At 47.8% G+C, this 27,402-nt stretch overlaps 1 protein-coding gene across 4 annotated transcripts; it reads right to left on the bottom strand.

Moving 5' to 3' along the window:
- Positions 1 to 27,402, bottom strand: SLC27A1 (solute carrier family 27 member 1). 4 transcript variants are annotated; one of them, XM_073318246.1, is made up of 12 exons: positions 27,278 to 27,402; positions 19,090 to 19,257; positions 12,874 to 13,268; positions 10,645 to 10,806; positions 9,322 to 9,391; positions 9,141 to 9,232; positions 8,864 to 8,973; positions 6,785 to 6,994; positions 6,293 to 6,419; positions 5,885 to 6,022; positions 5,246 to 5,410; positions 1 to 3,829 (listed from the first exon to the last, which is right to left on the bottom strand). In XM_073318246.1, exons 1-12 carry the CDS (start codon positions 27,385 to 27,387, stop codon positions 3,426 to 3,428), a joined length of 2,151 nt encoding a protein of 716 aa, XP_073174347.1. In that variant the 5' UTR covers positions 27,388 to 27,402; the 3' UTR covers positions 1 to 3,425. The 4 variants fall into 4 exon arrangements, with proteins under 4 accessions (XP_073174347.1, XP_073174348.1, XP_073174350.1 ...); XM_073318247.1 differs by having other exon boundaries at positions 27,239 to 27,341; XM_073318249.1 differs by having other exon boundaries at positions 27,245 to 27,341.

Genomic DNA, 27,402 nt, shown 5'->3' with positions numbered 1-27,402 from the left:
AAAGAGAAAGAAAACACTAAAGTAAAAATTTTCAGAGCTGGAAACCCATGGAAATGGAGTTATGAAGATAAATGTGAACCAACATAGTACTTGTTATTAGCGTTAAACCTAGGAGCCAGATACTTCTCACCACCATAAACCAGAAGTAACTCCACTAGCTGGTATAAGACACGATGAATCAGGCCCTAGATCCCTTGGGATCAGTACAAAAGACAAATCACAATCCATTCATGGTATACGTGCTACAAACCCCATAGCTTTTGTTTCTTCTTTCTCCACCAACCTCTGACAGTACAGGATCTGTGCAATTTCAGTTGTGCATTGTGTTCTTGACCTAAGTTAGTGGTCACCAAACTGTGGGGCATGCACTCCTGAGGGGGGCATGGAGGAATGTTCAGGGGTTGGGGGGGGGTAGCATGGTAGAGCCTGGGCCAGCCGCCATGGTGGTTGGGAAGGGAGTACCACCCAGCTCTGCTCTGCCCTAGCCCCAGCTGCACGCCCCTGGCTGCAGGCCCCCAGCAGAGGCCCCAGCCAGGGGTGGCAGGTTTGTAGAAATTTTGGTGGTGCCCAGAACCTGCCCCTTCCAAACTCCAACCCCCACCTGCCTAAGGCTCTGAGAGGAAGTTTGGGTGGGGGGAGGAGGTTTGGGGTGCAGGCCCTGGGCTAGGGCAGGGGAGTGGGGTGCAGGAGGGGTGCAGGCTCTGGGAGGGAGTTTGGGTGCAAAAGGGGTGAGAGGTTGGGCTCTGGGAGGGAGTTTGGGTGGGGGAGGGGGTCTAGGGTTCATGATGCAGGACGGGGCTCAGGGCTGGAGCAGAGGGTTGTGGCGGGTGAGGGCTCTGGCTGGGGCTGTGGGCTCTGGGGTGGGGCAGGGCTGGGGATGAGCTTGGGGTGCAGACAGGCTGCCCTGGGGCTGGGGACAGAGAGGACGACTCCCCCAGCCCTCTCCCCACCGGCAGCAGTGAGCTCTGGGGGAGGGGCCCCCCTCTCCCCCCTGGCAGCACACTCATCTTGTACCACTGTCATTGCACGTGTTCCATGGGCCCCTCTCAGGTCCAGGAAGCCCCCTCGCCTTCCCTGTGGTGGGTGCCGGGAGGGCTGCCATCACATGTGCCCCTCCTCCCCTGCTGCTGCCCCTCATTGTAGCCTCAATGGGGGTGAGGGATGGGTCTGCCCCTTGCCCAGCGTGGGGCAGGAGTGGTGACTGAAGGCAGGGGGGCCCCCTGTGCTGGTGGAGGGTCCCGCTGGAAAAGGGAAGGGTCCTAGGCAGAAGGGCAGGGGCAGGGCAGCCTGCCCTGCCACTGGTGGATGGGGGGCACTAGGACCCTGAATCAGCAATTGATGCCAGAAGCCAGCAGGGCGGAGTCAGCCTGGGCTGCAGGGGAGAGGCCAGGAGGCTCTGGGGGCCAGGGGAGGTGCGCGGGGGCAGCAAGTGGGGGCCAGGGGACACTTGGGGGAGGTGCGGGGGCGGGGGGGATTGCAGTCAGGGCCGGGGGAGAGACCTGGCCCCAAACATGGGTGGAGCTGGGCCCCAAATATTGCTGGAGCCCGGACACCACAGGCCCATACAACTCGCCGCCCCTGGCCCCAGCTCCAGTGCTGGCCCTGCTCCTGGCCAACGCCCAGCCACCGACTCCCAACCGTGGCGGGGGAGGAACTAGGTAAGGGGAGGGGCATGCAAACAAAAAATTTGGGGACCACTGCTATAGCCCAAACCTTCATTACAGGGACATTGCATTGTTCATGTTTGTAAAAAGACCTCAAGATGCAATGTGCAGTATATTGCAGGTGTTGTAAAAATGTAATATTTGGACTCCTCTAAGTGCTGTCCGTAGCACTGAATCCAAGTGGCAATGTTTTGAGGCATTCAGTGGCTCAGTTAAACCTATTTGCTGCTTTAAAGATTATGGTAGGTGGAAAGAGTGGAGGTGGGAACCCTGATGCTTTAATTACAAGGTCAGTCTTTAGCTGTCACGTTGAAAATCTAACCAACATCTTCCTGGCTGCAATGACTGACAGCACATCCCTTAGAATAAGGCTGAGATACACCAGGAAGATCAGCCTTTTGATGCAGCTGGTAGTTACTGCACAGTGGTATTTAATTTTGCCATTTAATTTTCAGTTTGCAAGTCCATGTAGCTTCCGTCTAATAATTAATAAAGGCTCTTATTCAGGTTTGTAACTATTTCACAATCTCAATCTTGTGTCATACTGGTCTGTTGTTTCTGCCATCTAGAGTTGGTTGATATTTACTACGTGTGAGCTATGTAATTTCTTGCTTCCACTTCTGCAAAAGACTAAAAAAGAATTCTCCTGGAAAATAGACAACAGCCACCTCTAAAGCTGTTTAATCAGCTGACCAGGCAGTTAGTCAGAGTATGAGAAAGCGTGAATGTTTGCAAAATCTCCATCATGAATGAGGGCAGATGATCAAGACAGTAAATAGTCTGTGCAAGATGGAGTAACTAGGGCAATTATACTTCACACCTCAGTGGTTCAGGAGCCAAATTAGCAATCAACATTACCCAAAAGAGCCAGAGTCATGTGAATTCACTGTTTCATTTACTATAGTACTAGTCATATTCAAAAAGTATGACAGTGGAAATATTTAGTTTATATATGGAGGTAGTCAAACTGTTGCTTGGGAGCCTCATGCGGTTCTTTTACAGTTAAAGTGCAGCTCACAGAGCTCCCCATGCCCTCACTCCATTCTCCACTTACCAGACTAGGGCCGGAGGGAGTCTCGGGGCTTCTGCCCTTTGGGGAGAGGAGTCTCGGGGCTTCTGCCCCACAGAAGGTGACTGCCGGGGCTCGGGGGTTTCAGCAGGCGCAAGACTGAAGCCCCGAGCCTTGGCAGGTGCACCCTATGGGGCTGAAGCCCAGCTCTCAAACTTCTGAAGATTATCGCACGTGGCTCAGAGTGTCACTAAGTTTGGCCATCCCAGGTATGTATGTATGTGTTATTCTCACAGCAAATAAGTTAATAACTTAAGCTGAAAACTTAATTGGTTAATAACATAGTAAAAGCATTCTGATTGGCTAATAATTAAATCACACAGTGTTTTAATATCAGGTGCTGCAAAGAGCTGCAGGAGACACATTAAAGAGCCACTTGCAGCTTACGAGCCGCAGTCTGAGTATCACTGAGCAAGAGGGTTGCGAGAGCCCCAGTGTGTGTTTAAATTCCGTCAGCAGATTACAAGGACCCTTTCAATTGTTTAATAGGTAGTTATATTTATATTCCCAAGCACTCTACTGTTGGCAAAAGGCTCCCACTGACCCATATATAGAGAGCTGGCCTATACTACAGCACTGAATTCAGAACAAGTATTAGAAAGCACAAAAATCATTTCCTCTGCAAAGGTCTCTTCAGTTAATGGCCTTGGTCCAGGTATTCTCTTGTATAAAACTCAACTACAGACATTATATCACTCATAGGGTTTATGTGCAAAATCCAGCAGAATCACAAGAAATCCATGAAAGAAAGGAAGACAGACACATGGCAGCAGCCAATTAACTCCAAATAAAACCAGCTGACTAAGTGCAGGTTTCTTATTGCTACAGAGCACAATTAAAAGAGAGGCAACTTTGACACTTTCCAAGTTTGAGTTGAGTTCTGGGGTCTGAAAGTTACTGACACATGCACTGCTAACAAGGAAAGAACTTGCAAGCGACCCATCAGTACCTGTGGTATCAACTTGGGGCAGGAGACGAAGAAAGATGGGCCGTGCATAGGGAGGCAGCTCCTTCTGTAGTTCCTGATACAAAGCATTAGGACTCAGTTTAGCTTTTGGATCTGCTATTGCTGCCATTCCAGCTTTCCCTTCCACCCCTGAAATAAAACAATAGAACTCAATGTATAGGACAGAGAGAATGGTGCTGGATTGGGCTTTAGACACTGAGTACAGGTGTAAATACAGATAGCCACCCAAACCTTACCCTTTGCTCCCTCAGTTGCAAGTGAGGGCAGCATGGCAGAGGCACCATGCTTTAACCACTGTGGTAGGGAACTCCTTGCAATTCTGATGGACTTGGAAGGAAACCACTTCCAGCCCTCCTCAGTCAAAAGTAAGGTCACAATGTCCTTATCTCAGAAAGCTAATCCAACTCAATCTTATTAAGATTCCTCCTCCACCCAGACTCAGTATGCGATAAAACCAAGGAGACTGAACCGCTATTTAATGGGAACTTTTCCAACCAGACACTTGCTTGAAACAGGTTTCAGAGTAGCAGCCGTGTTAGTCTGTATTCGCAAAAAGAAAAGGAGTACTTGTGGCACCTTAGAGACTAACAAATTTATTTGAGCATAAGCTAGCTGTAGCTCACGAAAGCTTATGCTCAGATAAATTTGTTAGTCTCCAAGGTGCCACAAGTACTCCTTTTCTTTTTGCTTGAAACAGTTTCCCTTTTCATAAAGGGCCTTTTCCTCTTGCTCATTGTAGCTTTCTCCAGACCTTTTATTTGTGCCCAGAGAATTTAAGAGCCATTTATGCTTTATAAATGCTCATTCTGTTCTGTATCAGTTCCCCACACCAGAGACCCAGACTTCATGATTGAGAGCTATGGGGAGAGAAAGCAGACAAGTCTCTCAGCATTGGAGTGGCAGCTCCCAAAGTTAGCCCAGTGACATCCCCATCCATCTCCAACCCCATCCTCCCCCCCGGGGATTATACTAAGATGCATGTTCCTGTGTGGAATCAAACAGGAGCCTCAATGGAATCCTGAAGATTACTTTCACCAAGAGTTTCTGCTGAGCACAAATTATAAACAGGCTAAGACATCAAACACATGAGTCTCCTTCTTCCTATTTCTCCTCCTTAAAAAAAGCTCTTTCTTTTTAAGAACAAGTCATTATAAACCAAGGTGGAGAGCTTGCACTGAACACTCCAACACTGAGCTGCATTATCTGGAGATCAGAGCTCCCTGGGCACCCAGACAGATTACTTCTTAGCTGGATTCAACCACTAATGATCACACCTTTCCCCATGTGTATGGATCTCACCACAGCAGCATAAGTTACAAGTACTCATTAGTGAATTATCTCTGGGGCCTTCATTTCACTGCTCAGGATGAGTGCTGGCCAAATCAGACCACTCTGTTGCCCACCTATCTTCCCCCATTTTGGGGCACCCTACTCCAGCAGAGATGGTCAATTTCAAATTGTCCTAGGGAAGGAGATACAAACTTGTATATCTGCCTGACTTGCCTCCCCACCCGAAAAGCTTGGAAGTTCTGGGTCTCCAGTTACCTGGTACCTCCACTCCATACACTGCAACATCTGTTTGACTGAGGATGTGACTCAGGATTCCCTCTACTTCCGTGGTGGAGACATTTTCCCCTCGCCACCGAAATGTGTCCCCACTGCGGTCTTTGAAGTACATGTAACCAAGTTCATCCATCACTAACACGTCTCCTGTGGGGGATAGAAGCCACAATCAATCTCAGTACTTGATTAAGGAGCACTAGGCCCTGCCTTTCAGCCCTTGAATATGCCATCTAGGTACAGCACATACAGTTAAAGAGAAGACTATTCCTACCTACCTCCCAAGGGTGTGGAGCTAAATCAGTGGCCATTTCCCCAGTGCCTACAGGATCTGCAGCTGGACCAGGATGAGGGAAAGAAACGAGAGAGAAAAGCTAAAGCAATAAGGGGTGGGGTAGAGAGAAACCATCCCTATGGGTTTTCTGTTTGTAGTTCATACATTCTATATTGAATCTAGAATACGACACAGATGGCAGCAGAACAAAACCCTAAGGTAAGATTTCTTGTCAGCCCCTACAAAGAGCTGATTAAACCCTGGGAGCTCTAAGAGCCATTTCCCCTGCCCAGTGACTGAAACATATTTGTGTCTAACACTGGTGAAGCCAGCACTTGTTCTGACAGTACCTGAAAGGTATGCCCGGTCCCCTTTTTGGAACACATTGCATGCTATCTTCTTATTGGTGGCACTCTCATTGACATAGCCATCAAACCTGCGCAAGGGGTCCTGCTGGTTTATTCTACCCACAAGGAGGCCTGGCTCCCCTAGAAAAAACAGGACAAGACCCCAAGAGATCACAACTGCTAACAAGACTGGCCATTGTGCTGGCAGTTTTTGCAACACAGACTTACTTAATGCAGGTTACTATACTGATGTATGATGTATTTAGTTGAGCGGGGCTACTTTTGAAACAGAGACCTGGAGGTGAAAGGCTTCATATCCCACCATTCGTTCCTTGAACCAGCTAGTGCCCATTTGTTATTCCTGTATAACAGTTAAAGCTTTGAGCATTTCGTGTACACAGTAACACTCACCTGGGCAGCAGGGGATGCAGAGCCCACTGGAGTCACGGATCAGCTCCATGGTGTCTTCATTTACCTTCACCAAGCGAATGGGATAAACATTGGGCAAAATCCGGCTGTTGAAACCACAGGCTCCAACCTTTCAAGAGATGGACCAAGACACATGAGGAAGTGAAGGGCTAACATGAATCATTTAGCCTCAGAGTTGCATGTTCTTTGTTATATCTGGCTGTCTACCTTCTCCTAAAAAAGGTGTGGGTGGGAATTTTCTAATCATTCCCTATTAAAAAAGGAAATCATCCCCCACCACCAAGATGAGAATTTGTCCTGTAAAAGTGGTGCACACAAAAACAATCACAGCTTTAGCTCCCTGCAGCCCAGTGATAGGTCCCAAAAGACACTATGTAGAACAGCCAAAAAAAAGGCAGAAAGTACATCTCTCTCTGTACTGTATCCCTCTTAGTATATATTTCTCTCCTTGCACTGTAGTCACCCACTGCGTACCTTTCCATCCAAGTTAGCAATGCTGCAATTACACTCTGTGGCTCCATAGAACTCCCCAATCTGTTTAATTCTGAAGCGCCTTGTAAAGTCTTCCCATATGGTAGGTCTCAATCCATTTCCCAGTGCTAGTCGTACGTGATGTTGTACTTCTGCCTCCCGTACTGGTTGGTTCAGAAGATACCTGCAGATCTCCCCAATATACTGAATAATCTGAGGAAGCAAACACAAATATAGATCAGTCTCCAGGAGATCTTTATGATGCCCTGGGAACAACTGAAACATGGATATAGAAAGGTAATCCCATAAATAATGTAGCTATCTCATCGCCTCCATTATTAAATTTATTGTGGTAATGCCCAGAAGCCTTAATCACAATTCGGTATCCTTGTGCTGGGTACTGCACAAATATAAAATAAAAGTCCATGCCCCAAAGTGCTTACACTCTAAACAGACCAATGACAAGGAGTGAGGAGACAGGTACTGCATGCAAGCAAAGTGACTAGGGTGATGGGGGCATAGTGCTGGAGCCATTTCCTGAATACTGATTATGGTTCCTGGCGTGGAGCAAGGAAAGGAGTTAATATGATCAAAGCCATTCAGAAATGGAAGGAAGGGGGATAATGTGTGGTAGGGAGGGAAGGATGGAGAAGAGCACAGAGGGTGAGGAAGTGGCAAGGCTGGCAGTAGAGGGACTGCCAAGAAGGGTGGGGAATGGAGGTTGGGCCAACAACCAATCAGCAGAGGGGAAATAATATCCAGCATTCAAATAAAGTGCAGTGTGCTGACAATACTGGTGTCCAAAGACCCTGCACGTACCACCCATTCTTGCAGCTGCTGCTGAGCAGCCCTGGCTGGCCTCACCCCAGAAAGTCCTGTTCTGCTTCCCCTAGCCATAGTTTGCATCAGAGGATCTCAGATAAGCCCCTCTCTCCTCACCCCTGGAGGAACCTGCTCTGCTCCTCCCCTACATTTGTTATCCTGAACTCCAGCGAAGCTCATGCCTGTCCAAAAAACGGGCTGCTCCTAATCATAAGGTCCCTTTAAGAGCAGGAGCTCATGGGAATGCTGCTTTTTGGGGTCAGAATGCAGTTAAAACTAGTTCAGAACAAGCATCTGGAGCCCTGGCAATATGCAAAGAACTTTTAATACCAGCCTCTGAGACACGTAACAGTAATGCCAATGTGGGAGAAGAAAGATTTGTGATCAGTCCAGTCCTCCCCGTATTGTGCCTGTCGTGCTACGTATCAAGCAAAGATCCTCCTGTAACAGATCTGCCTGCTATTAGAAGAGAGACAGTCATGTGTTTAAAGCCAGGATTTATCTTCTCTCTTAAGCTTCCACACAGCATCCAAAATAGACATCTGGAACAGGCTTTCTGTCCTTTCTCCTCCTCTTCATGTGCCAGCAACCCATTCTCTGATTGTCTAGCTCCAAAGAATATTTGAAGTCACTTCATGTGTGTATTATTAATTGCATTATTGCAAAAGTCAGAGGTATTAGGGCTGGTGCTCTCATGTTTTATATCTATATGGAGGTTATGAATCTTATAATTCATTTTTCTATGTTGCATTTTAACAGGACTGTAGATAAAACTCCAGTGGCAAATTAAGCTCACTGGAATTGTGAAGTGCAGGAGCATAATTTACCATGTCATCTCTATGCACCATATTTCCTGATATTCCTCTTTTGCTCATTTAGGAATGGACTGGCTAAAGATGTTAGACTGGTTGATGTTAGTCCAGCGGGTTAGTAAGCATGCTCTATATCATCCGGTGGGAAACTCAGATTCCACTTCTTGTCTTTGTCTCCTGTAGTCATCAGGACCTGAAAGCAACATAGATTTGGCAATGAAGGGCTTACAGTCTAATGTCTCATGGGTGGTGGAGGAGGTGAGGTGTGATGCTAACTGGAGAAGTAAGAGGGGCTACAGTTGAATGCTTGAGGTGGATGGCAGGGAAAAGTCAGAGCTGAGACCTGGAGATTCCCTGCTGAAGCTAGAAATAATCCCACTGCCCAAATCAATTTGCTTCCATAAACTCCAGGCTGCAGAGACATGGCAGAATTCAAGACACTGCTTACTGTGCATTTGTATTTTGTACAATCATCCCAAAAGCGACTGGCTGAGAATTTCTTCCTGATAACCACAGTGACGCCATGGATTAGACACTGGCCGACTCCCATGATGTTACCTGGAAGACAAAGAGGGGCAGAATATCAGTGCTGGCTCTGGCTTCAAACACTTTGGATAAATTCATTTACAACAGTACTTGAAGGTCCTCAACAGCACCAGAAGCAACCTGGGCCCTGGAATAAGCAGCAATATTGTGAACTTTTGCATCCTAGGGAGGAAGCATACCTGCTGAGTGATATAGTGGCAGGCAGTTGTAGAGGATATCTTCAGGGTGCATTCTGTAGGCACAGTACCCAAAGGCAGCTATGCGGTAGTACCTGCAAGAACACAAGGGATGTTAAGGAATGGAAATGAACACAGCACTGAGTATCACTGAATGAAGAGCAGCTTCTCTTCAGCTCCTCACCTGCTGTGCACCACAATGGCAGCCTTTGGCATTCCTGTCGTGCCAGATGTGTAGATATAGAAGAGCCGATCTAGAGAACAGAAACACGAGCCAGGCATATGACAGATTCTCTTCAGCTGTTTAATCCCTTTTTCTGTGCAAGGCTAGGTTTTAGCTTTGCTCCTATCAGTGATCTGCTGATCACGAGTGACTGCTTTGATTTAGTGCTGGCACAGGAGAGTGTAAACTGATATGGTTGGCACAGAAGCCATATTACAGCCCTAGCGGAGAGAACCCTTGATGCCAGTAAACTTCACGCATAAAAACAAAGAGGGTGAAAGGCAGCCTCAATTCTAACCTTTAAATCAAGAATGCAGGGCCCTAAGGGCATGCACTTTTCTTCTCCCTTCTCCAGACTGCCTTGGAATTAGGCCAGCTGCCTGACTCAGATGTTACTGGGGAGATGAATCTAGAGGAAAGGTCACTTCAAATGGGGGCAGGATTGTCTAAGGCAAGCTACACTGTGAGGAGAAAGAGAATAGCACAGAGCAAGATTTTGGGGATTTTGTTAAGAATCCAGCAAGCTTGCATTACAAAACATCACGTTTCTCCATGCAGCAGGAGTTATTGATCCTACCGTAACAGTTACTGAAATGGGAGGAACACACTCACCAACAGTGTTACACATCTCACAGGTGTTACATAGCCTATTTCTGATTCTATTAAACATGAAACACTACTATCTAGCCAGTTCCCTTCCTCTCTTTCCTCCTCTTCTCCACAAGTAAAATAAAAAAAATATAGAGGGCTGAGGTCATTAGTAATGAAACCAAACCGCACAGCCTACATATTAGGGGAAAATTGAGGAAATCTCTATAAACAGGAAAACCCTTCTTCACCTTTCCTAAATACGAGCAGGCTGCTCATCTGGTTTCTCTTGGGTTTTTAGACACACACAGTTATAGCAAGTCCTTTCTCTTTCATCTGGATCTGGTACCAGCAATACTGATTGGAATTAAGCATCATGAGTAGCAGCACCCTCCTTCCCTCAGTTAGTAAGATGTATCCATTCTCTAAACCTAGGAAACCCTAAGAAGCCAATGAACTCCAGTGACAGATATTCACCCAGAATATATTAGTTAGGATGCTGCCTTTTGCCAACTTTTAGCCTCACTTTTCTCTTTTATACCTGGTGGTTCAAGTGGTGTTAGGATTACTCTCTCCTTCACTGCTTGCTTAGTTGCCCATTCAGTCATTACCATGTCCCAAAAGGAAGACTCCTTGAGTTTCAGGTCTCTCACTTATACATGCATCACAGGAAAATAAGCTCACTGAGAAACTTACCATCTAAACCTTTGGCTTCAATCTGATCTGGAGGAGATTTCGATGCAGTACTCAGAAGAGGATCAAGGTATTTAGTCTCCACAGGGACAGAATCTGGGTTAAAATCTCCAGAGCAGAACTTCACCATGTTCTTGCCCAGCATCCCATTCACTTCAGATATTGCTGCAACACACAACTACCTCGGTTACAACAAGAACAATACTCTGGGCCACAACAACAACATTGCCAGTACTGACTCTTATTCTTTCTTTGCATCTAATAAGACATCTGCAATGCCAACACCAGAAAAGCCAGAGACTTAATTGAAATACTGAGATACCTATCCAAGTAATGATCAAATTAACATGACCTTGGTGTCCTAGATCCAACATGAGACCTTACTGCAAATTTAGGCAAAATTATCTTTTTATCCATTTTTGTTGCATGAACTGCAGTTCAGCAGTCTAGAAGGATTTCAAGGCCAATGGTTCAAAGACACATTCAGAATCCCCGAATTAGATGTTAATAAACCGTGGAAGAAAGTTTAGTTCAACAGCAATATAATGCACCGTGTCCAATATAAAGAACAGCGTCCATAAACTTAAACTCATTGTATAGAGCAGTGGTTCTGAAATGAATTTTTGCTGTGGCTGCATGTGCAGCCACTGCAAATTCACAATGGCTGCACTTTTTGACAGTTAAAATTATACTAGTGACACTCTAATCATGTTATTTGGAAGTGTCATGTAAATAAAATAATAAATCTTTTCAATGTAAAGAGTACGTACTATTAATACCACAAAAGTTACACAGTTATTACAAAGTATGTCAAAGTATTTTTTTAACAAGTTTGTTGCTGCATGCCCCCAAAAGTTGTGGAGGCCACAGACGAAGTCCTTGGTGCTGCATTTGAGAACCACTGGCGTAGAGGACACACAATGTGAAGTTAACCAGAGATTATAAAACACAACAGGACAAGAAATGAATAAACCTAACATTACAGCAGTATATATGCCCAATGGCCTCTGATGGGATGTTAGATGGGGTGGGATCTGAGTTACTACAGAGAATTCTTTCCTGGATGTCTGGCTGGGTTTAGCTGATCGCCTTTTTTTGAAGTCAGGAAGGAATTTTCCTCCAGGGCAGATTGGCAGAGGCCCTGAGGGTTTTTCGCCTTCCTCTCCAGCATGGGGCACAGGTCACTTGCTTGAGGATTCTCTGCACTCTGAAGTCATTAAACCACGATTTGAGGACTTCAATAACTCAGACATAGGTTAGGGGTTTGTTACAGGAGTGGGTGGGTGAGATTCTGTGGCCTGCATTGTGCAGGAGGTCAGACTAGACGATCATAATGGTCCCTTCTGACCTTAAAGTCTATGATTTTAGGATACAGATAACCTTCCTTTTCTGTGTGCACAGATGCAGAGCTCCTGGAGTGGGGAGTTTCTAATCCTCTTTACAGCTCCAAGGAGACCACACCTGACTAATGAACTCAGACGTGGGCAACTCAATACTAGGAAGACACTGACATAAGAGCAGAAGTAATATTTGTAGCTTCCCACAATACTACTCCTATCATATTACAGACTTCTCCCCCTTTAGTAACTGATCAGCAGTGACTCAGTTTTCCCATTTTGTTCCCAGTGAAACCCAAATGAGGGAGGAAAGGAACCTCTCTAGGAAACATGCCCTAAGTCAGGGGTGTCCAACCTGAGCCTGAGGAGCCAGAATTTACTAATGTACATTGCCAAAGAGCCACAGTGATACGTCAGCATCCCCCCATCAACTCCCCCCAACCCCCTGCTCCCAATGCCTCCTGCCCATCGGCAGCCCTGCCAATCAGCGCCTCCCCATCCCTCCCCGAACCTTCTGATCAGCTGTTTCGTGGCATGCAGGAGGTTTGGGGGGGATGGGGGAGGAGCGAGGGCACGGCAGGCTCAGGGGAGGGTTCAGGAAGGGATGGAGCGGGGGCAGGGCCTGTGGCAAAGCCAGGGGTTGCGCAGTGAGTACCCCACAGCACATTGGAAAGTTGGCGCCTGTAGCTCCAGCCCCGGAGTCGGTGCCTAGACAAGGAGCCGTATATTAACTTCTGAAGAGCCGCATGCGGCTCCGGAGCCACAGGTTGGCCACCCCTGCCCTAAGTCTTTACTCAGAACTACTCCTAATTTCAGTGAGAACTTGCCTCAATCAGGACTAAGTAAGAACTTCAGGAGTTAGTCCTTAATGTGTGCCAACTCTCAGGTGTCTCACCTGCAGCCAGCTCTCCTCCAAAGATCACAGCCTTTGCCCCTGAGGTTGTCACACAGTAAACCAGAGAATCCAGACGCAAATTGAAGTTAATGAGAGCTGCCTCAATACCAACTTTTGCCATTCCAAGCCAGAGGCCCACGTACTCGGGACGGCTCTCCATGAAGATGGCAATGACATCACCCAGACGGAACCCCTGCTGGTAGAAGAAGTTAGCCACGGCATTGGAATACTCATCCAGCTGCCGGAATGTCCATTTCTCATCATTGGACTCATAGATCAGAGCCACTTTGTCAGGGTGCCTGCGGACGACATCGTGGAAGATCTTTGGAATAGTGTTTTTGGCTCGCTGATGCTTTCGCAACTCATACTTGACACGTATCAGCACTGAGAGACCACTGCAGCAAGGAGAGGAAAGTCATAATTCCAGCAGAAAGTACAACACCCCTCACATAGTTTAACATACAATCTGATATATTTTGACTCATGCTTCTACACTGCCGTATGCAACTTGAAAATTTCACTCACTCACAAGGGGAAAAAAAATTTTTTCCTGAAGAGTCGGGAGCCCCAATCTATTAATTTCTGCAGAATCTAAGGCTTGATGTTAAATAAAGCAAGTTTCTTTCTAGCCCTTATAGTTCAGCACTTCCAAATGTGACCAAGTGCAGTGCCATGTTCCTACAGTTCCTGGGCCTCTGCTGCCCCCAGGGCTTCTCCTGCAACTTCAGACTCTCATCAGAGAGACAAGGTGGGAGAGGTAATATCTTTTATTGGACCAACTTCTGTTGGTGAGAGAGACAAGCTTTCAAGCTTACACGGCTCTTCCTCAGGTCTGGGAAACATACAGAGTTTCATAGCTAAACACAAGGTGGAACAGTTTGTTTAGCATAAGTAGTTAACACACTTCAAGGGACCTTTCAAGATGAAGTGGCCAGTTAACACCTTTCCAGTCATGGAAGGGAAGTGGGGGGGGGGGGGGAGGAGTGTCAGTTGATTATATATTGTTGTAATAAATCATAATTCCTGTGTGTCTATTGAGTCCAGGATTTCTGGTGTCTAGCGGAGTAAAGAATTTAAATTCCCAGGCTCCTCTTTTGTAGGTGTTGTGCAGGTTTCCTTTGAGGATGAGGACTGAGAGTTCAGTGCATTAAAATGCCCCAACAATTACTATGTGGGTGAAATGAGACAAATCACTACACTCTGGAATGAACTCACAGAAAAATTATAAAAGACAAACACCATATCATCTATAGGTGAACACTTTTCACAAAGCTATCACTCTATATCTGACCTCTCAGTCCTCATCTAGTGATGGCAAAAATCTAGTGAGCCATGAAATATCCTTACAAAATTAGGAGGATGCATAACAACACAAAATGAAAATCTCTATTGGTTATTTAGCTGATGGGAACAGATTATATATTTATACACCAGTTTTATTTGACCTCAAGCCTCAAGACTTCTTGGGTCTGACTTGTCTATTTCTCTTTGTTATTCTGGATGCCAATAAAGTGGGAGATTTTTATCAGGATAAACACTGAGGCTACCTCTACACTGCAGACTTACAGCTGCGCCGCTATAAGGTCTCCCACGAAGCCACTTTTTGACGGCAGGAGAGAGCTCTCCTGCCAGTATAATTAAACCAACCCCAACGAGCAGCCTTCTGCCTGCATAGCACTGTTCACACCAGCACTTTTGTCAGTGAAACTTATGTCAGTCAGGGGTGTGTTTTTTCACATCCTTGACCGACAAAAGTTTTGCTGACAAAAGTGCTAGTGTAGGCAAGCATGAGTTCATAGCGGAACTCTATAGTTTCTCTCAGAGATGCCTCCGGATCCTAAGGCCAGTCTTCCAAAAAGAAAGAAAAACACACATTCCACGGAGGAGCCTGACTCATAGGCTATTGGCCTGAGCCAGCTAAAGCACTGTTCTCTAATTGAAAGTCTGGACCACTGCTGTCCCATACAGAACGATTGCTGGCTATATTTCTGTTATGTTGGAGAGACAGAGAGCACCACAGCCAGCCTCTTTAGACACTTAGATACACACAGACCCCCCACACACACACAATCCACAGCAAAGTTAATTTGAATACCTTAACCAAATTAAAAAAAGACATGTTGACAGAAGACATGGATGAGACGACATTACAGATCCTTATTTTAAGGATTTCATTTAGGGGGACTAGAAAACAGGAAGCTTGCTTGCTTTCTCAACAAGGAAATAATTGCAAATACATTTTGTTTTAGAACAACTCTTGCTTCCCATAACATGCTTTGCTATGTCCTAGTGTTATGGTATCTGCTCAGTAATTTGCAGATCCTGTGGGAACACATAAAAGTATTTCCATAATTTCATAAAGAAAGTTTAAAAACAAAACCACAGCTTGGACATGTAGCATTAACTCATAGTCTGAGCTTTAACAGAACAGAGGCAGACTTCCCATGTAGAAAAGCCATACAATTGTGATTGGGGATGTTGTTTCTTGTCAGAGAAAAGCCTCCAGTGTATTGCTCTTCGTATGCAATCTTCTTACCATTCAGACCCCTAAACTGTTCCAGGAATGGTGGTGAAAGATGGTCTCTTGATGCTGCCAAATTAAGACTGTGAGGGAGGGAGAGGATAAAACAATAGTCTACAAATAACTGGAGGAAGCAAACACTAAAGGGGGGAGGGAAGAGATTGTTTAATGATTTATGAGGGAGCTTAACTAGAAGTTAATGGATAAAATGAACAGAGGAAAAATTTAGGCAGAGTAACTGAAAATCCACGGACTGTGAAATCTACTAGACCTTGGAATAGTCTCTACTAGACCTTGGAATAGTCTCTCAAGGAAAGGAGTGGTCTTTTCTGATTTCTCTAGTTTCTATTACATCGGTTACGGGGCACGAATTCATTTCCTAAAATGAACAGGAGTACTTGTGGCACCTTAGAGACGAACAAATTTATTAGAGCATAAGCTTTCGTGCCCACGAAAGCTTATGCTCTAATAAATTTGTTCATCTCTAAGGTGCCACAAGTACTCCTGTTCTTTTTGCAGATACAGACTAACATGGCTGCTACTCTGAAACATTTCCTAAAATGTAACTCTGGATTCTTCACACTTATATTGTTTTGTTTCTGTTGAAGACACTCATGGTTTGTCTCAATTTCTGTACTTATTGTAATTTCTCAATAGGAAGAGAATTAAATATGCTAACATACTACCATAGCATCAACACCCAAATGAGAATACCCACCTGGACCCTGCTTTCCTAAGGGGGAGGAAGGTGGTGGCTGTATTTTCTCTACCATCAAATAGGAAATAGTTGTGCAACAGGAGTTTGCAAGAAGCCCCAAAAAGTTGAAAGGTAATTTATTACCAGCACTGTAAAAGCCTTACATCCCCATGACTGTCAACAGCAGGAACCCTGGTCAGCAAAGCCGTAGGATGGAGGAAGGGGTTGTTTTAGAAACAAGCTGCAGGCATTTTGTGAGACTGAGCTGGCCTTTCATGGTGACCCTATACTGAGCTGTGCCAGAGACAGAACAGAAGAGCCTTTTCACTTGTTAGCTACCCTTTTCACATTTTGAAGGGGCTTTATTCTCTCTATTTATTTTCTGCCATTATTCCTCACTTGCCATGCAATCAGGAGGAAACAGTCCTTCAAAAGTCCAGTGACAGCCACAGTAAAGCTAGGCAGTCTCTGGTGATCACAAAAGCCCTAAATCCTTTAGCACAAAGGAGTTCCCTCACAGAAGCCCAAGAGGCACAGAACTAAGTGAGACACTCATTAGAGTGTCTCTGGCTGCCCCAGGAGGTAGGGGAGAGACTAGAGACTGATGTATGAATCACAAATTATTATTTTTTACAATCTATTAACTTAATATTGACTGACTGTCCCTTTAACTTTAGCAAGAACAAGATATTTTGCTTCTGTAACACTTTCCACGCACTTTAACAAATGTTTTACAAACCTCGTTACATTTCACAATCAGAACATTTCCTTAGTGCAAGTCCTCATTTTGAGCCATTCAACTTATCTGTGTTTCTAGATAAACTAAGGTTTCAGAGTAGCAGCCCTGTTAGTCTGTATTCGCAAAAAGAAAAGGAGTACTTGTGGCACCTTAGAGACTAACAAATTTATTTGAGCATAAGCTTCTGTGAGCTACAGCTCACTTCATCGGATGCATTCACAATGGAAAATACAGTGGGGAGATTTATATACATAGAGAACATGAAACAATGGGTGCTACCATACACACTGTAGCCAGAAAGAAAAGGAGTACTTGTGGCACCTTAGAGACTAACAAATTTATTTGAGCAAAAGTTTATGCTCAAATAAATTTGCTAGTCTCTAAGGTGCCACAAGTACTCCTTTTCTTTTTGCGAATACAGACTAACAGGGCTGCTACTCTGAAAACTGTAACCAGAGTGATCACTTAAGGTGAGCTATTACCAGCAGGACAGCGGGGGACAGGGGGGCGGGGGGAACCTTTTGTAGTGATAATCAAGGTGAGCCATTTCCAGCAGTTGACAAGAACAAAGCCCTTTGGTAGATGTGCAGGTGAACGAGCCTCTGATGGTGTGGCTGATGTGATTAGGCCCTGTGATGGTGTCCCCTGAACAGATACGTGGACACAATTGGCAAAGGGCTTTGTTACAAGGATAGGTTCCTGGGTTAGTGGTTCTGTTGTGTGGTTGCTGTTGAGTATTTGTTTCAGGTTGGGGGGCTGTCTGTAAGCAAGGACTGGCCTGTCTCCCAAGATCTGTGAGAGTGACGGGTCGTCCTTCAGGATAGGTTGTAGATCCTTGATGATGCGTTGGAGAGGTTTTAGTTGGGGGCTGAAGGTGATGGCTAGTGGCGTTCTGTTATTTTCTTTGTTGGGCCTGTCCTGTAGTAGGTGACTTTTGGGTACGCTTCTGGCTCTGTCAGTCTGTTTCTTCACTTCAGCAGGTGGGTATTGTAGTTGTAAGAATGCTTGATAGAGATCTTGTAGGTGTTTGTCTCTGTCTAAGGGGTTGGAGCAAGTGCGGTTGTATCGTAGAGCTTGGCTGTAGACAATGGATCGTGTGGTGTGGTCTGGATGAAAGCTGGAGGCATGTAGGTAGGAATAGCAGTTAGTAGGTTTCTGGTACAGGGTGGTGTTTATGTGACTATCGCTTATTAGCACCGTAGCGTCCAGGAAGTGGATCTCTTGTGTGGACTGGTCCAGGCTGAGGTTGATGGTGGGATGGAAATTGTTGAAATCATGGTGGAATTGCAACAAAGCCCGTTGCCAACTGTGTCCACGTATCTGTTCAGGGGACACCATCATAGGGCCTAATCACATCAGCCACACCATCAGAGGCTCGTTCACCTGCACATCTACCAATGTGATATATGCCATCATGTGCCAGCAATGCCCCTCTGCCATGTACATTGGTCAAACTGGACAGTCTCTACGTAAAAGAATAAATGGACACAAATCAGATGTCAAGAATTAGAACATTCAAAAACCAGTTGGAGAACACTTCAATCTCTCTGGTCGCTCGATTACAGACCTAAAAGTGGCAATATTTCAACAAAAAACCTTCAAAAACAGAGTCCAACGAGAGCCTGCTGAATTGGAATTAATTTGCAAACTGGATACAATTAACTTAGGCTTGAATAGAGACTGGGAGTGGATGGGTCATTACACAAAGTAAAACTATTTCCCCATGTTTATCCCCCCCCACACACATACACACACACATACTCTTCCTCAGAGTTCTTGTCAACTGCTGGAAATGGCCCACCTTGATTATCACTACAAAAGGTTCCCCACCCCCGCTGGTAATAGCTCACCTTAAGTGATCACTCTGGTTACAGTGTGTATGGTAACACCTATTGTTTCATGTTCTCTATGTATATAAATCTCCCCACTGTATTTTCTTCCACTGAATGCAAATTAAACCTTGAAACATTCAAACTTAATGACACAAAACCAATTTATTATAAGTTCTTACTCTAAGCACCTTTCCTAACATTTCAGGAATTATAAGGTGGAAAGGTTTCAGCTAGGGTCCAGGAACATTATAGTCTCCGCAGGTATGTTTCCAACACTCTAGGTCATAATTCTCCTGCTATGCTGCTAATGCAAGTTGTTAGAGTTGAAATAGATACAGATTTATTGTTAGTAGTGAAAGGTTATTTTATGGAAACACAAAACCAACACATTACAGAATAAGATTAAGGCCCACAAAGCAATACTTACAAGAGATCCCTCAGAGCTGTCTTAAAGATGATACGGAGAAACCTCCATCCTCCGCTGCCAATGTAAACACCCAATGTGGCTGCCAGACTCCATGACCAGGGCACACCAAAAAAACGCATAAGCCCAAGCGAGCCCAGGGAAGCAGTGCAAACCCCAATCATGTGCATTCTAGAAAGAGAGAGAAGTTTAAATATGATCACTGCCAGACTCGACCCAGACCCCCTAACTGACCACAAACAAAAGTGCAGGGATACATCCCAGAAAGCAGATGCACAGAGCACTGTCCCCTCTAAGCTGTGCACGTGTGCGCGCACACTCAGATCCTAAACCCTGCGCACACAGCGAAGCACCAAGCACACAAAAAATGAAATACTACATTGGAGCCAGGCCAAAATATCATTTACGGACGACTTGACAGTGTTCAAAAGTATTTTGTTCTAGCTACTACTAGATTCTACTAGCTGGCAAGGGGGGGAAAGGAAAGGTGGTTAAATTTCTTTTTTTCTAAGTATTTAAAAATTACATTTATAAAATAACATGGTGTAAAACTATTATTATCACAAATTGCAAATAAAAACTTTTTAAATGCATAAGCATTTTACTCGCTTGGGCACATCTGCCTCATGGTGCACAAATTTGAACTCTGCTTCAAAAATTTGCACAGAAGAAATTTTTTCCGCACACAGCCCCGGTTACCTGCTGCGGTGCGGGCGGACCTCCTCGCACCCCCTGCCCAGCTCCCCTCCGCTCCGCCTCCCTGGGCCTGAGCATGAAGCCACCACTTGCTTCTCAGCCCCACCCCCGGCTTCCCACACGAACAGCTGATTTGCAGGAAGCCAGGAGTGGGGGGGCGGAGCGTTCAGGGGAGGAGGCAGAAGCGGAGCGGAGGTGAGCTGGGGCCGGGTGCGGGGCTGCCAGTAGGCGCTCTGCACCCACCAAATTCTCCCCGTGGGGACTCCAGCCTCAGAGCACCCATGGAGTTAGTGCCTAAGGGGCCACTTTTGATGTGATCAGTGGGGGCAGCGGCCGCTCCCCCTGCTCCTCCCTAGCTATGCTACCCCACTCCTAGGAGCCAGAGGGACCTGCCGGATGCTTCCTGGGAGCCGCCCCAGGTAAGCACCACAGGGACTCCCCACCTCGCCCCCTGGCAGGTCCCTCTGGCTCTTAGGGGCAGGGTGGGGTGGGCATCCACTACGGTGGCCCACGAGACCCTCCTGCCCAGTTCTGGGGGCAGTCGGGGGATGGGGTGGATGGGGCAGGGGTCCCAGGTGGGGGGCGTCAAGGAACATGGGAGGTTGGATGGGGCAGGAGTCCCGGGGGGCAGGGGTAGGCCACGACCCCTTTGTGCGGTGAGGAGGGAACCAGACGTTAAGATTTTGGCAGCTCATCACTGGTCACAGGCCAAAATTATTACAACCCAGAACAGCTTTGAAATAGCAGTTTTCCAAACTAAATGAGGACATTTTGATACAGAATCTGGATTTAATTATATTTATTTCAATTACCAAAAAGACAAAAAATCATCACCAAACAAAATATTTTCTATGTGTCTAAAACTTGGTAAAAGTGGATGGCTTAAATGTATACCCCAAATTAAAAAACACAGTAAAAGAACTAAAAGAGAGCCAGCGTGGCTTATCAACCATGTAAAAGAAGCAGTGAGAGAGAAAAAGGCATCTTTTAAAAAGTGGAAGTCAAATCCTAGTGAGGTAAATAGAAAAGCGCATAAACACTGCCAAATTAAATGTAAAAATGTAATAAGAAAAGCCAAAAAGGAGTTTGAAGAACAGCTAGCCAAAAACTCAAAAGGTAATAAAATGTTTTTTAAGTACATCAGAAGCAGGAAGCCTGCTAAACAACCAGTGTGGCCCCTGGACGATCGAGATACAAAAGGAGCACTTAAAGACGATAAAGTCATCGCAGAGAAACTAAACGAATTCTTTGCTTCAGTCTTCACAGCTGAGGATGTTAGGGAGAATCCCAAACCTGAGCCATCTTTTATAGGTGACAAATCTGAGGAATTGTCACAGACTGAAGTGTCACTAGAGGAGGTTCTGGAATTAATTGAGAAACTTAACAGTAACAAGTCACTGGGATCAGATGGCATTCACCCAAGAGTTCTGAAAGAACTCAGTTGTGAAATTCTGAAACTATTAACTATGGTTTGTAACCTGTCCTTTAAATCAGCTACTGTACCCAATGACTGGAAGATAGCAAATGTAACGCCAATATTTAAGAAGGGCTCTAGAGGTGATCCTGGCAATTACAGACCAGTAAGTCTAACATCAGTACTGGGCAAATTAGTTGAAACAATAGTAAAGAATAAAATTATCAGACACATAGAAGAACATAAACGGTTGTGCAAAAGTCAACATGGTTTCTGTAAAGGGAGGTCATGTCTTACTAATCTATTAGAGTTCTTTGAGGGTGTCATGAATATAAAGGGAAGGGTAAACCCCTTTGAAATCCCTCCTGGCCAGGGGAAAGCTCCTCTCACCTGTAAAGGGTTAAGAAGCTAAAGGTAACCTCGCTGGCACCTGACCAAAATGACCAATGAGGAGACAAGATACTTTCAAAAGCTGGGAGGAGGGAGAGAAACAAAGGGTCGGGGTCTGTCTGTATGCTGCTCTTGCCAGGGACAGAAATGGAGTCTTAGAACGTTTAGTAAGTAATCTAGCTAGGTATGTGTTAGATTATGATTTAAATGGCTGAGAAAAGAATTGTACTGAATAGAATAACTATTTCTGTCTGTGCATCTTTTTTGTAACTTAAGGTTTTGCCTAGAGGGGTTCTCTATGTTTTGAATCTAATTACCCTGTAAGATATCTACCATCCTGATTTTACAGGGGGGATTTCTTTATTTCTATTTACTTCTATTTTTATTAAAAGTCTTCTTGTAAGAAAACTGAATGCTTTTTCATTGTTCTCAGATCCAAGGGTTTGGATCTGTGGTCACCTATGCAAATTAGTGAGGCTTTTTATCTAACATTTCCCAGGAAAAGGGGGGTGCAAGTGTTGGGAGGATTGTTCATTGTTCTTAAGATCCAAGGGTTTGGGTCTGTAGTCACCTAGGCAAATTGGTGAGGCTTTTTACCAAACCTTGTCCAGGAAGTGGGGTGCAAGGTTTTGGGAAGTATTTTGGGGGGAAGGACGCGTCCAAACAGCTCTTCCCCAGTAACCAGTATTAGTTTGGTGGTGGTAGCAGCCAGTCCAAGGACAACGGGGGGAATATTTTGTACCTTGGGGAAGTTTTGACCTAAGCTGGTAAAGATAAGCTTAGGAGGTTTTTTCATGCAGGTCCCCACATCTGTACCCTAGAGTTCAGAGTGGGGGAGGAACCTTGACAGAGGGGGTCAACAAACATGTTGGATCCAAGGGGGATCCCAGTGGACATAGTGTATTTAGATTTCCAGAAAGCCAAGGTCCCTCACCAAAGGCTGTTCTATAAATTAAGTTGTCATGGGATAAGAGGGAAGATCCTTTCATGGATTGAGAACTGGTTAAAAGAGAGGGAAAAAAAGGTTTAGGAATAAACAGTAAATTTTCAGAATGGAGAGGGGTAACTAGTGGTTCCCCAAGGGTCAGTCCTAAGATCAATCCTATTCAATTTATTCATAAATGATCTGGAGAAAGGGGTAAACAGTGAGGTGGCAAAGTTTGCAGATGATACTAAACTGCTCAAGACAGTTAAGACTAGGGGTCTCAAACATGAGGCCCACTGGGCTATTTCCTGCAGCCCGCCAAGCAGCCTGCACCCCTGGGCCTACTTCCAGGCCAGGGGTGGGCAAACTACAGCCTGCAGGCCGAATCCGGCCTGCGTGATTGCCCCCCGTGGCCCCGCCAGCCCCGCGCTGCTCCCTGAAGCGGCCGGCACAACGTCCCTGCAGCGGGGTGGGTGGGGAGGGGCTCCTTGCATTGCCATGGCTTCCAGACACCGCCCCCCGCATCTCCCATTGGCCGGGAACAGGGAACCATGGCCAATGGGAACTTCGGGGGAGGTATCTGGAGGAGCAGCAAGGCAGAGCACTGAGCCTTGTGCCCTCGCAGGGACATGGTTCTGGCTGCTTCCAGGAGCAGACCAGCGCAGGGGCCAGGGTCCAGGGCAGGGAGGCAGGGAGCCTGCCCTGGTCCCAGTGCGTGCCGCTGCCACCCCGGAGCCCGCACCCCAAACTCCTCCTGCACCCCACACCCCAACTCCCTGCCCTGAGTCCCCTGCACCCCAACCCCTGCCGCACTCCACACCCCTCCTGCACCCCAACCCCATGCTCTGAGCCCCCCGCCACACCCTTCACCCTGACCCCCTGCTGCACCCCAAACCCCTGTCCTGAGCCCCCTGCCACACCCCGCACCTCTCCTGCACCCCCTGGGGGCAGGGAGGGGGCAGAGTTAGGGTGGGGATTTAAGGGAAGGGGTGGGAAGGAATGGGGGCAGGGAAGGGGTGGGAAGAGGCGGGCCCTCATGGAAGGCTTGGGGGTCAGTGATGTGGCCCTCGGGCCAATGCACTAGTCCTCATGTGGCCCTCATGCTCATTTGAGTTTGAGACCCCTGGTTAAGACCAAAGCAGACTGTGAAGAACTCCAAAAAGATCTCACAAAACTAAGTGACTGGGCAACAAAATGGCAAATGAAATTTAATGTGGATAAATGTAAAGAAATGCACATTGGAAAATATAACCCCAACTATACATACAATATGATGGGGGCTAATTTAGCTACAACTAATCAGGAGAAAGATCTTGGAGTCATTGTGGATAGTCCTCTGAAGACGTCCATGCAGTGTGCAGCAGTGGTCAAAAAAGGAAATGGGATGTTAGGAATCATTTAAAAAGGGATAGAGAATAAGACGGAGAATATCTTATTGCCGTTATATAAATCCATGGAACACCCACATCTTGAATACTGTGTACAGATGTGGTCCCCTCATCTCAAAAAAGATAGACTGGCATTAGAAAAGGTTCAGAAAAGGGCAACTAAAATGATTAGGGGGTTGGAACGGGTCCCATATGAGGAGAGATTAAAGAGGCCAGAACTTTTCAGCTTGGAAAAGAGGAGACTTGGGGGGGGGGGTATGATAGAGGTCTATAAAATCATGAGTGATGTGGAGAAAGTGACTAAGGAAAAGTTATTTACTTGTTCCCATAATATAAGAACTAGGGGCCACCAAATGAAATTAATGGGTAGCAGGTTTAAAACAAATTAAAGGATATTCTTCTTCACTCAGCACACAGTCAACCTGCGGACCTCCTTGCCTGAGGAGGTTGTGGAGACTAGAACTATAACAGGGTTTAAAAGAGAACTGGATAAATTCATGGAGATTAAGTCCATTAATGGTTATTAGCCAGGATGGGTAAGGAATGGTGTCCCTAGCCCCTGTTTGTCAGAGGGTGAAGATGGATGGCAGGAGAGAGATCACTTGATCATTACCTGTTAGGTTCACTCCCTCTGGGGCACCTGGCATTGGCCACTGTCGGTAGACAGGATACTGGGCTGGATGGACCTTTGGTCTGACCCAGTATGGCCATTATTATGTTCTTATGCTATTAGTCAATGAATTTGGGATGGGATTGGTGTGCCTATCATCTTGTGATGAAGGAGTCTCAGAAACATGTATATCTTAGAGTTTTATATTGCCACCCACTACCACAGTAACTGAGCACCTTTCATGTGAAGTCAATAGCAACAGCAAAATCCCTATTATACTTCATGGAATCTCTCACACTTCTCCCTTCTCAAGGTAAAAACTCTGCTTGAGGTAGGATTTGTTGAGATTTTTTTTTAGGTTTTATGAATTCCCACTATATATTGATGGCAAGGGTTTACGTAAGAATGACCATACTGGGTCAGACCAATGGCCCATCTAGCCCGGTATCCTATCTTCCGACAGTAGCCAATGCCAGGTGCTTCAGTGTGGATGAACAGAACAGGCAATCATCAAGTGATCCAGCTATTGGATCGAAAGCAGTGTCAGAGTTGCAAGTGTCCTCCTTATAGTGAAAAAGCACTAGGAACTTTTGTAGTACCATGAATAGGGGGGAAAAATCCCATTGTAGCACCCATCCCATCCCCCAGTGCAGATGAGGAGCAGGAATGTGCATTATTTCCACCACGGGGTGGGCGGGGGGTAGGCGGGTGCAGGGAAAGTTTCCAGCATCTAGAAGAGGCAGAGTAAGAGGGACATGTGAGAAAAATCCTCTCCAGTGCCAATGGGAAACATCATCCAGACATTCATGTGGCTGCTTACACAATTCCAGGATGCTTCTTGCCCATCATAGGTACTGGTCTAATCCCTAGTATGGTCCACTCCTCACAGGTACCCTAGTCACTGCCCTAGACCGTTCAGGCATCTTACCACCCTCTCCGAGACACCACATGGGATCTCTCAGACTTCACACCCAGAAACTATGCCTCACAACCTTCCCCACATCCACCACTGCGTCAGCCCCTTCAGGTTATATCCCCCCTCCCAAAGGGGTATGTCAGCACCCCTCAGATCTCACATACCTCTAGACATCATGCCAGCCCTACTCCTTCACAATCTCAAACCTCATCCATGCACCCTGCCACTATGTTAGGGCCCTCCCACACCTTCCCTCCTAAGATCATGTCAGTTGGATTACTGAGCCTACCCCCATACTCCATTCCCTAGGGACCATGCCAAACCCCAACCCTCAAACTCAAACCCCTCCAGACCCACAGAGCCACCCACCCAGGGACACCATGTCCAGACCCACAGAGCCAGCCCTAAAGAAACTGCCACTTCTCCCTGATCTCGACCCCCACCCACTACTGTATTAACTACAGTGCCCAGGCCCCTGACATTTACCCACTAGGGTTCCTAGGTCAGCCCCGCCACCTCTACCCCCAAACCTCTACCCACCGCCCCCGGGGCAGCCCCGCCACCTCTATCCCCGGCCCTGTGCCAGCCCCCCCCGACATCCACTCGCCGCCCCCAGGGCAGCCCCGCCACCTCTATCCCCAGCCCTGTGCCAGCCCCCACCCCCATCCCCGGCCCTGTGCCAGCCCCCCCCGACATCCACCCGCTACCCCCGGGGCAGCCCTGCCACCTCTATCCCCGGCCCTGTGCCAGCCCACCTGACATCCACCCGCCACCCCCGGGGCAGCCCCGCCACCTCTATCCCCGGCCCTGTGCCAGCCCCCACCCCCCAAACATCCACCCGCCACCCCCATCCCCGGTCCTGTTCCAGCCCCCCCGACATCCACCCGCCACCCCCGGGGCAGCCCTGCCACCTCTATCCCCGGCCCTGTGCCAGCCCACCCACCACCCCCGGGGCAGCCCTGCCACCTCTATCCCCGGCCCTGTGCCAGCCCCCCCCCCCCCCGACATCCACCCGCCGCCCCCGGGGCAGCCCCGCCACCTCTATCCCGGCCCTGTGCCAGCCCCCACGCCCCCCGACATCCACCCCCATCCCCGGCCCTGTGCCAGCCCCGCCCCCCCCCCGACATCCACCCACCACCCCCGGGGCAGCCCCGCCACCTCTATCCCGGCCCCGTGCCAGCCCCCCCCCCCCGACATCCACCCCATCCCCGTGCCAGCCCCCCCCCCGACATCCACCCCCATCCCCGTGCCAGCCCCCCCCCCCCCGACATCCACCCGCCGCCCCCGGGGCAGCCCCGCCACCTCTATCCCCGGCCCTGTGCCAGCCCCCCCCCCCCCGACATCCACCCGCCGCCCCCGGGGCAGCCCCGCCACCTCTATCCCGGCCCTGTGCCAGCCCCCCCCCCCCGACATCCACCCGCCGCCCCCGGGGCAGCCCCGCCACCTCTATCCCCGGCCCTGTGCCAGCCCCCCCCCCCGACATCCACCCGCCGCCCCCGGGGCAGCCCCGCCACCTCTATCCCGGCCCCGTGCCAGCCCCCCCCCCCCCGACATCCACCCCCATCCCCGTGCCAGCCCCCCCCCCCCCGACATCCACCCGCCGCCCCCGGGGCAGCCCCGCCACCTCTATCCCGGCCCTGTGCCAGCCCCCACCCCCCCGACATCCACCCGCCGCCCCCGGGGCAGCCCCGCCACCTCTATCCCGGCCCTGTGCCAGCCCCCCCCCCCCCGACATCCACCCCCATCCCCGGCCCTGTGCCAGCCCCCCCCGACACCCACCCGCCGCCCCCAACCCGGGGGACACCGCGCTCACCCGAACCTTTGCCGAGCTCCGACTCCCCCTCCCCGCTACCTGGCCACACTCCGACGGCTTCTGCCCGCGCGCCAGCCGCAGCCCCGCCCCGGAAACAGCCCGAGCTCCGCCCGCGAAGGGCGGCCCCGAGAGGCGCACAGCCAGGCCATAGAGAGGGCGGCTAG

Source organism: Lepidochelys kempii, chromosome 20 (assembly GCF_965140265.1).
Source record: "Lepidochelys kempii isolate rLepKem1 chromosome 20, rLepKem1.hap2, whole genome shotgun sequence".
In the NCBI taxonomy this organism is placed as follows: Eukaryota; Metazoa; Chordata; order Testudines; family Cheloniidae; genus Lepidochelys; species Lepidochelys kempii.
Note: the sequence above shows the minus strand (reverse complement) of the source record. Positions and strands in the feature narration are given on the sequence as shown.

Coding starts and splice junctions, on each gene's coding strand:
- SLC27A1 (XM_073318246.1), bottom strand. CDS start 27,387: ATGGCCTGGCTGTGCGCCTCTCGGGGCCGCCCTTCGCGGGCGGAGCTC. Junction 19,258..27,277: donor AGCCGTCGGAGTGTGGCCAG/GTAGCGGGGAGG, acceptor CTCTCTTTCTAG/AATGCACATGATTGGGGTTT. Junction 9,392..10,644: donor TGAAGCCAAAGGTTTAGATG/GTAAGTTTCTCA, acceptor TCTGTTCTCTAG/ATCGGCTCTTCTATATCTAC.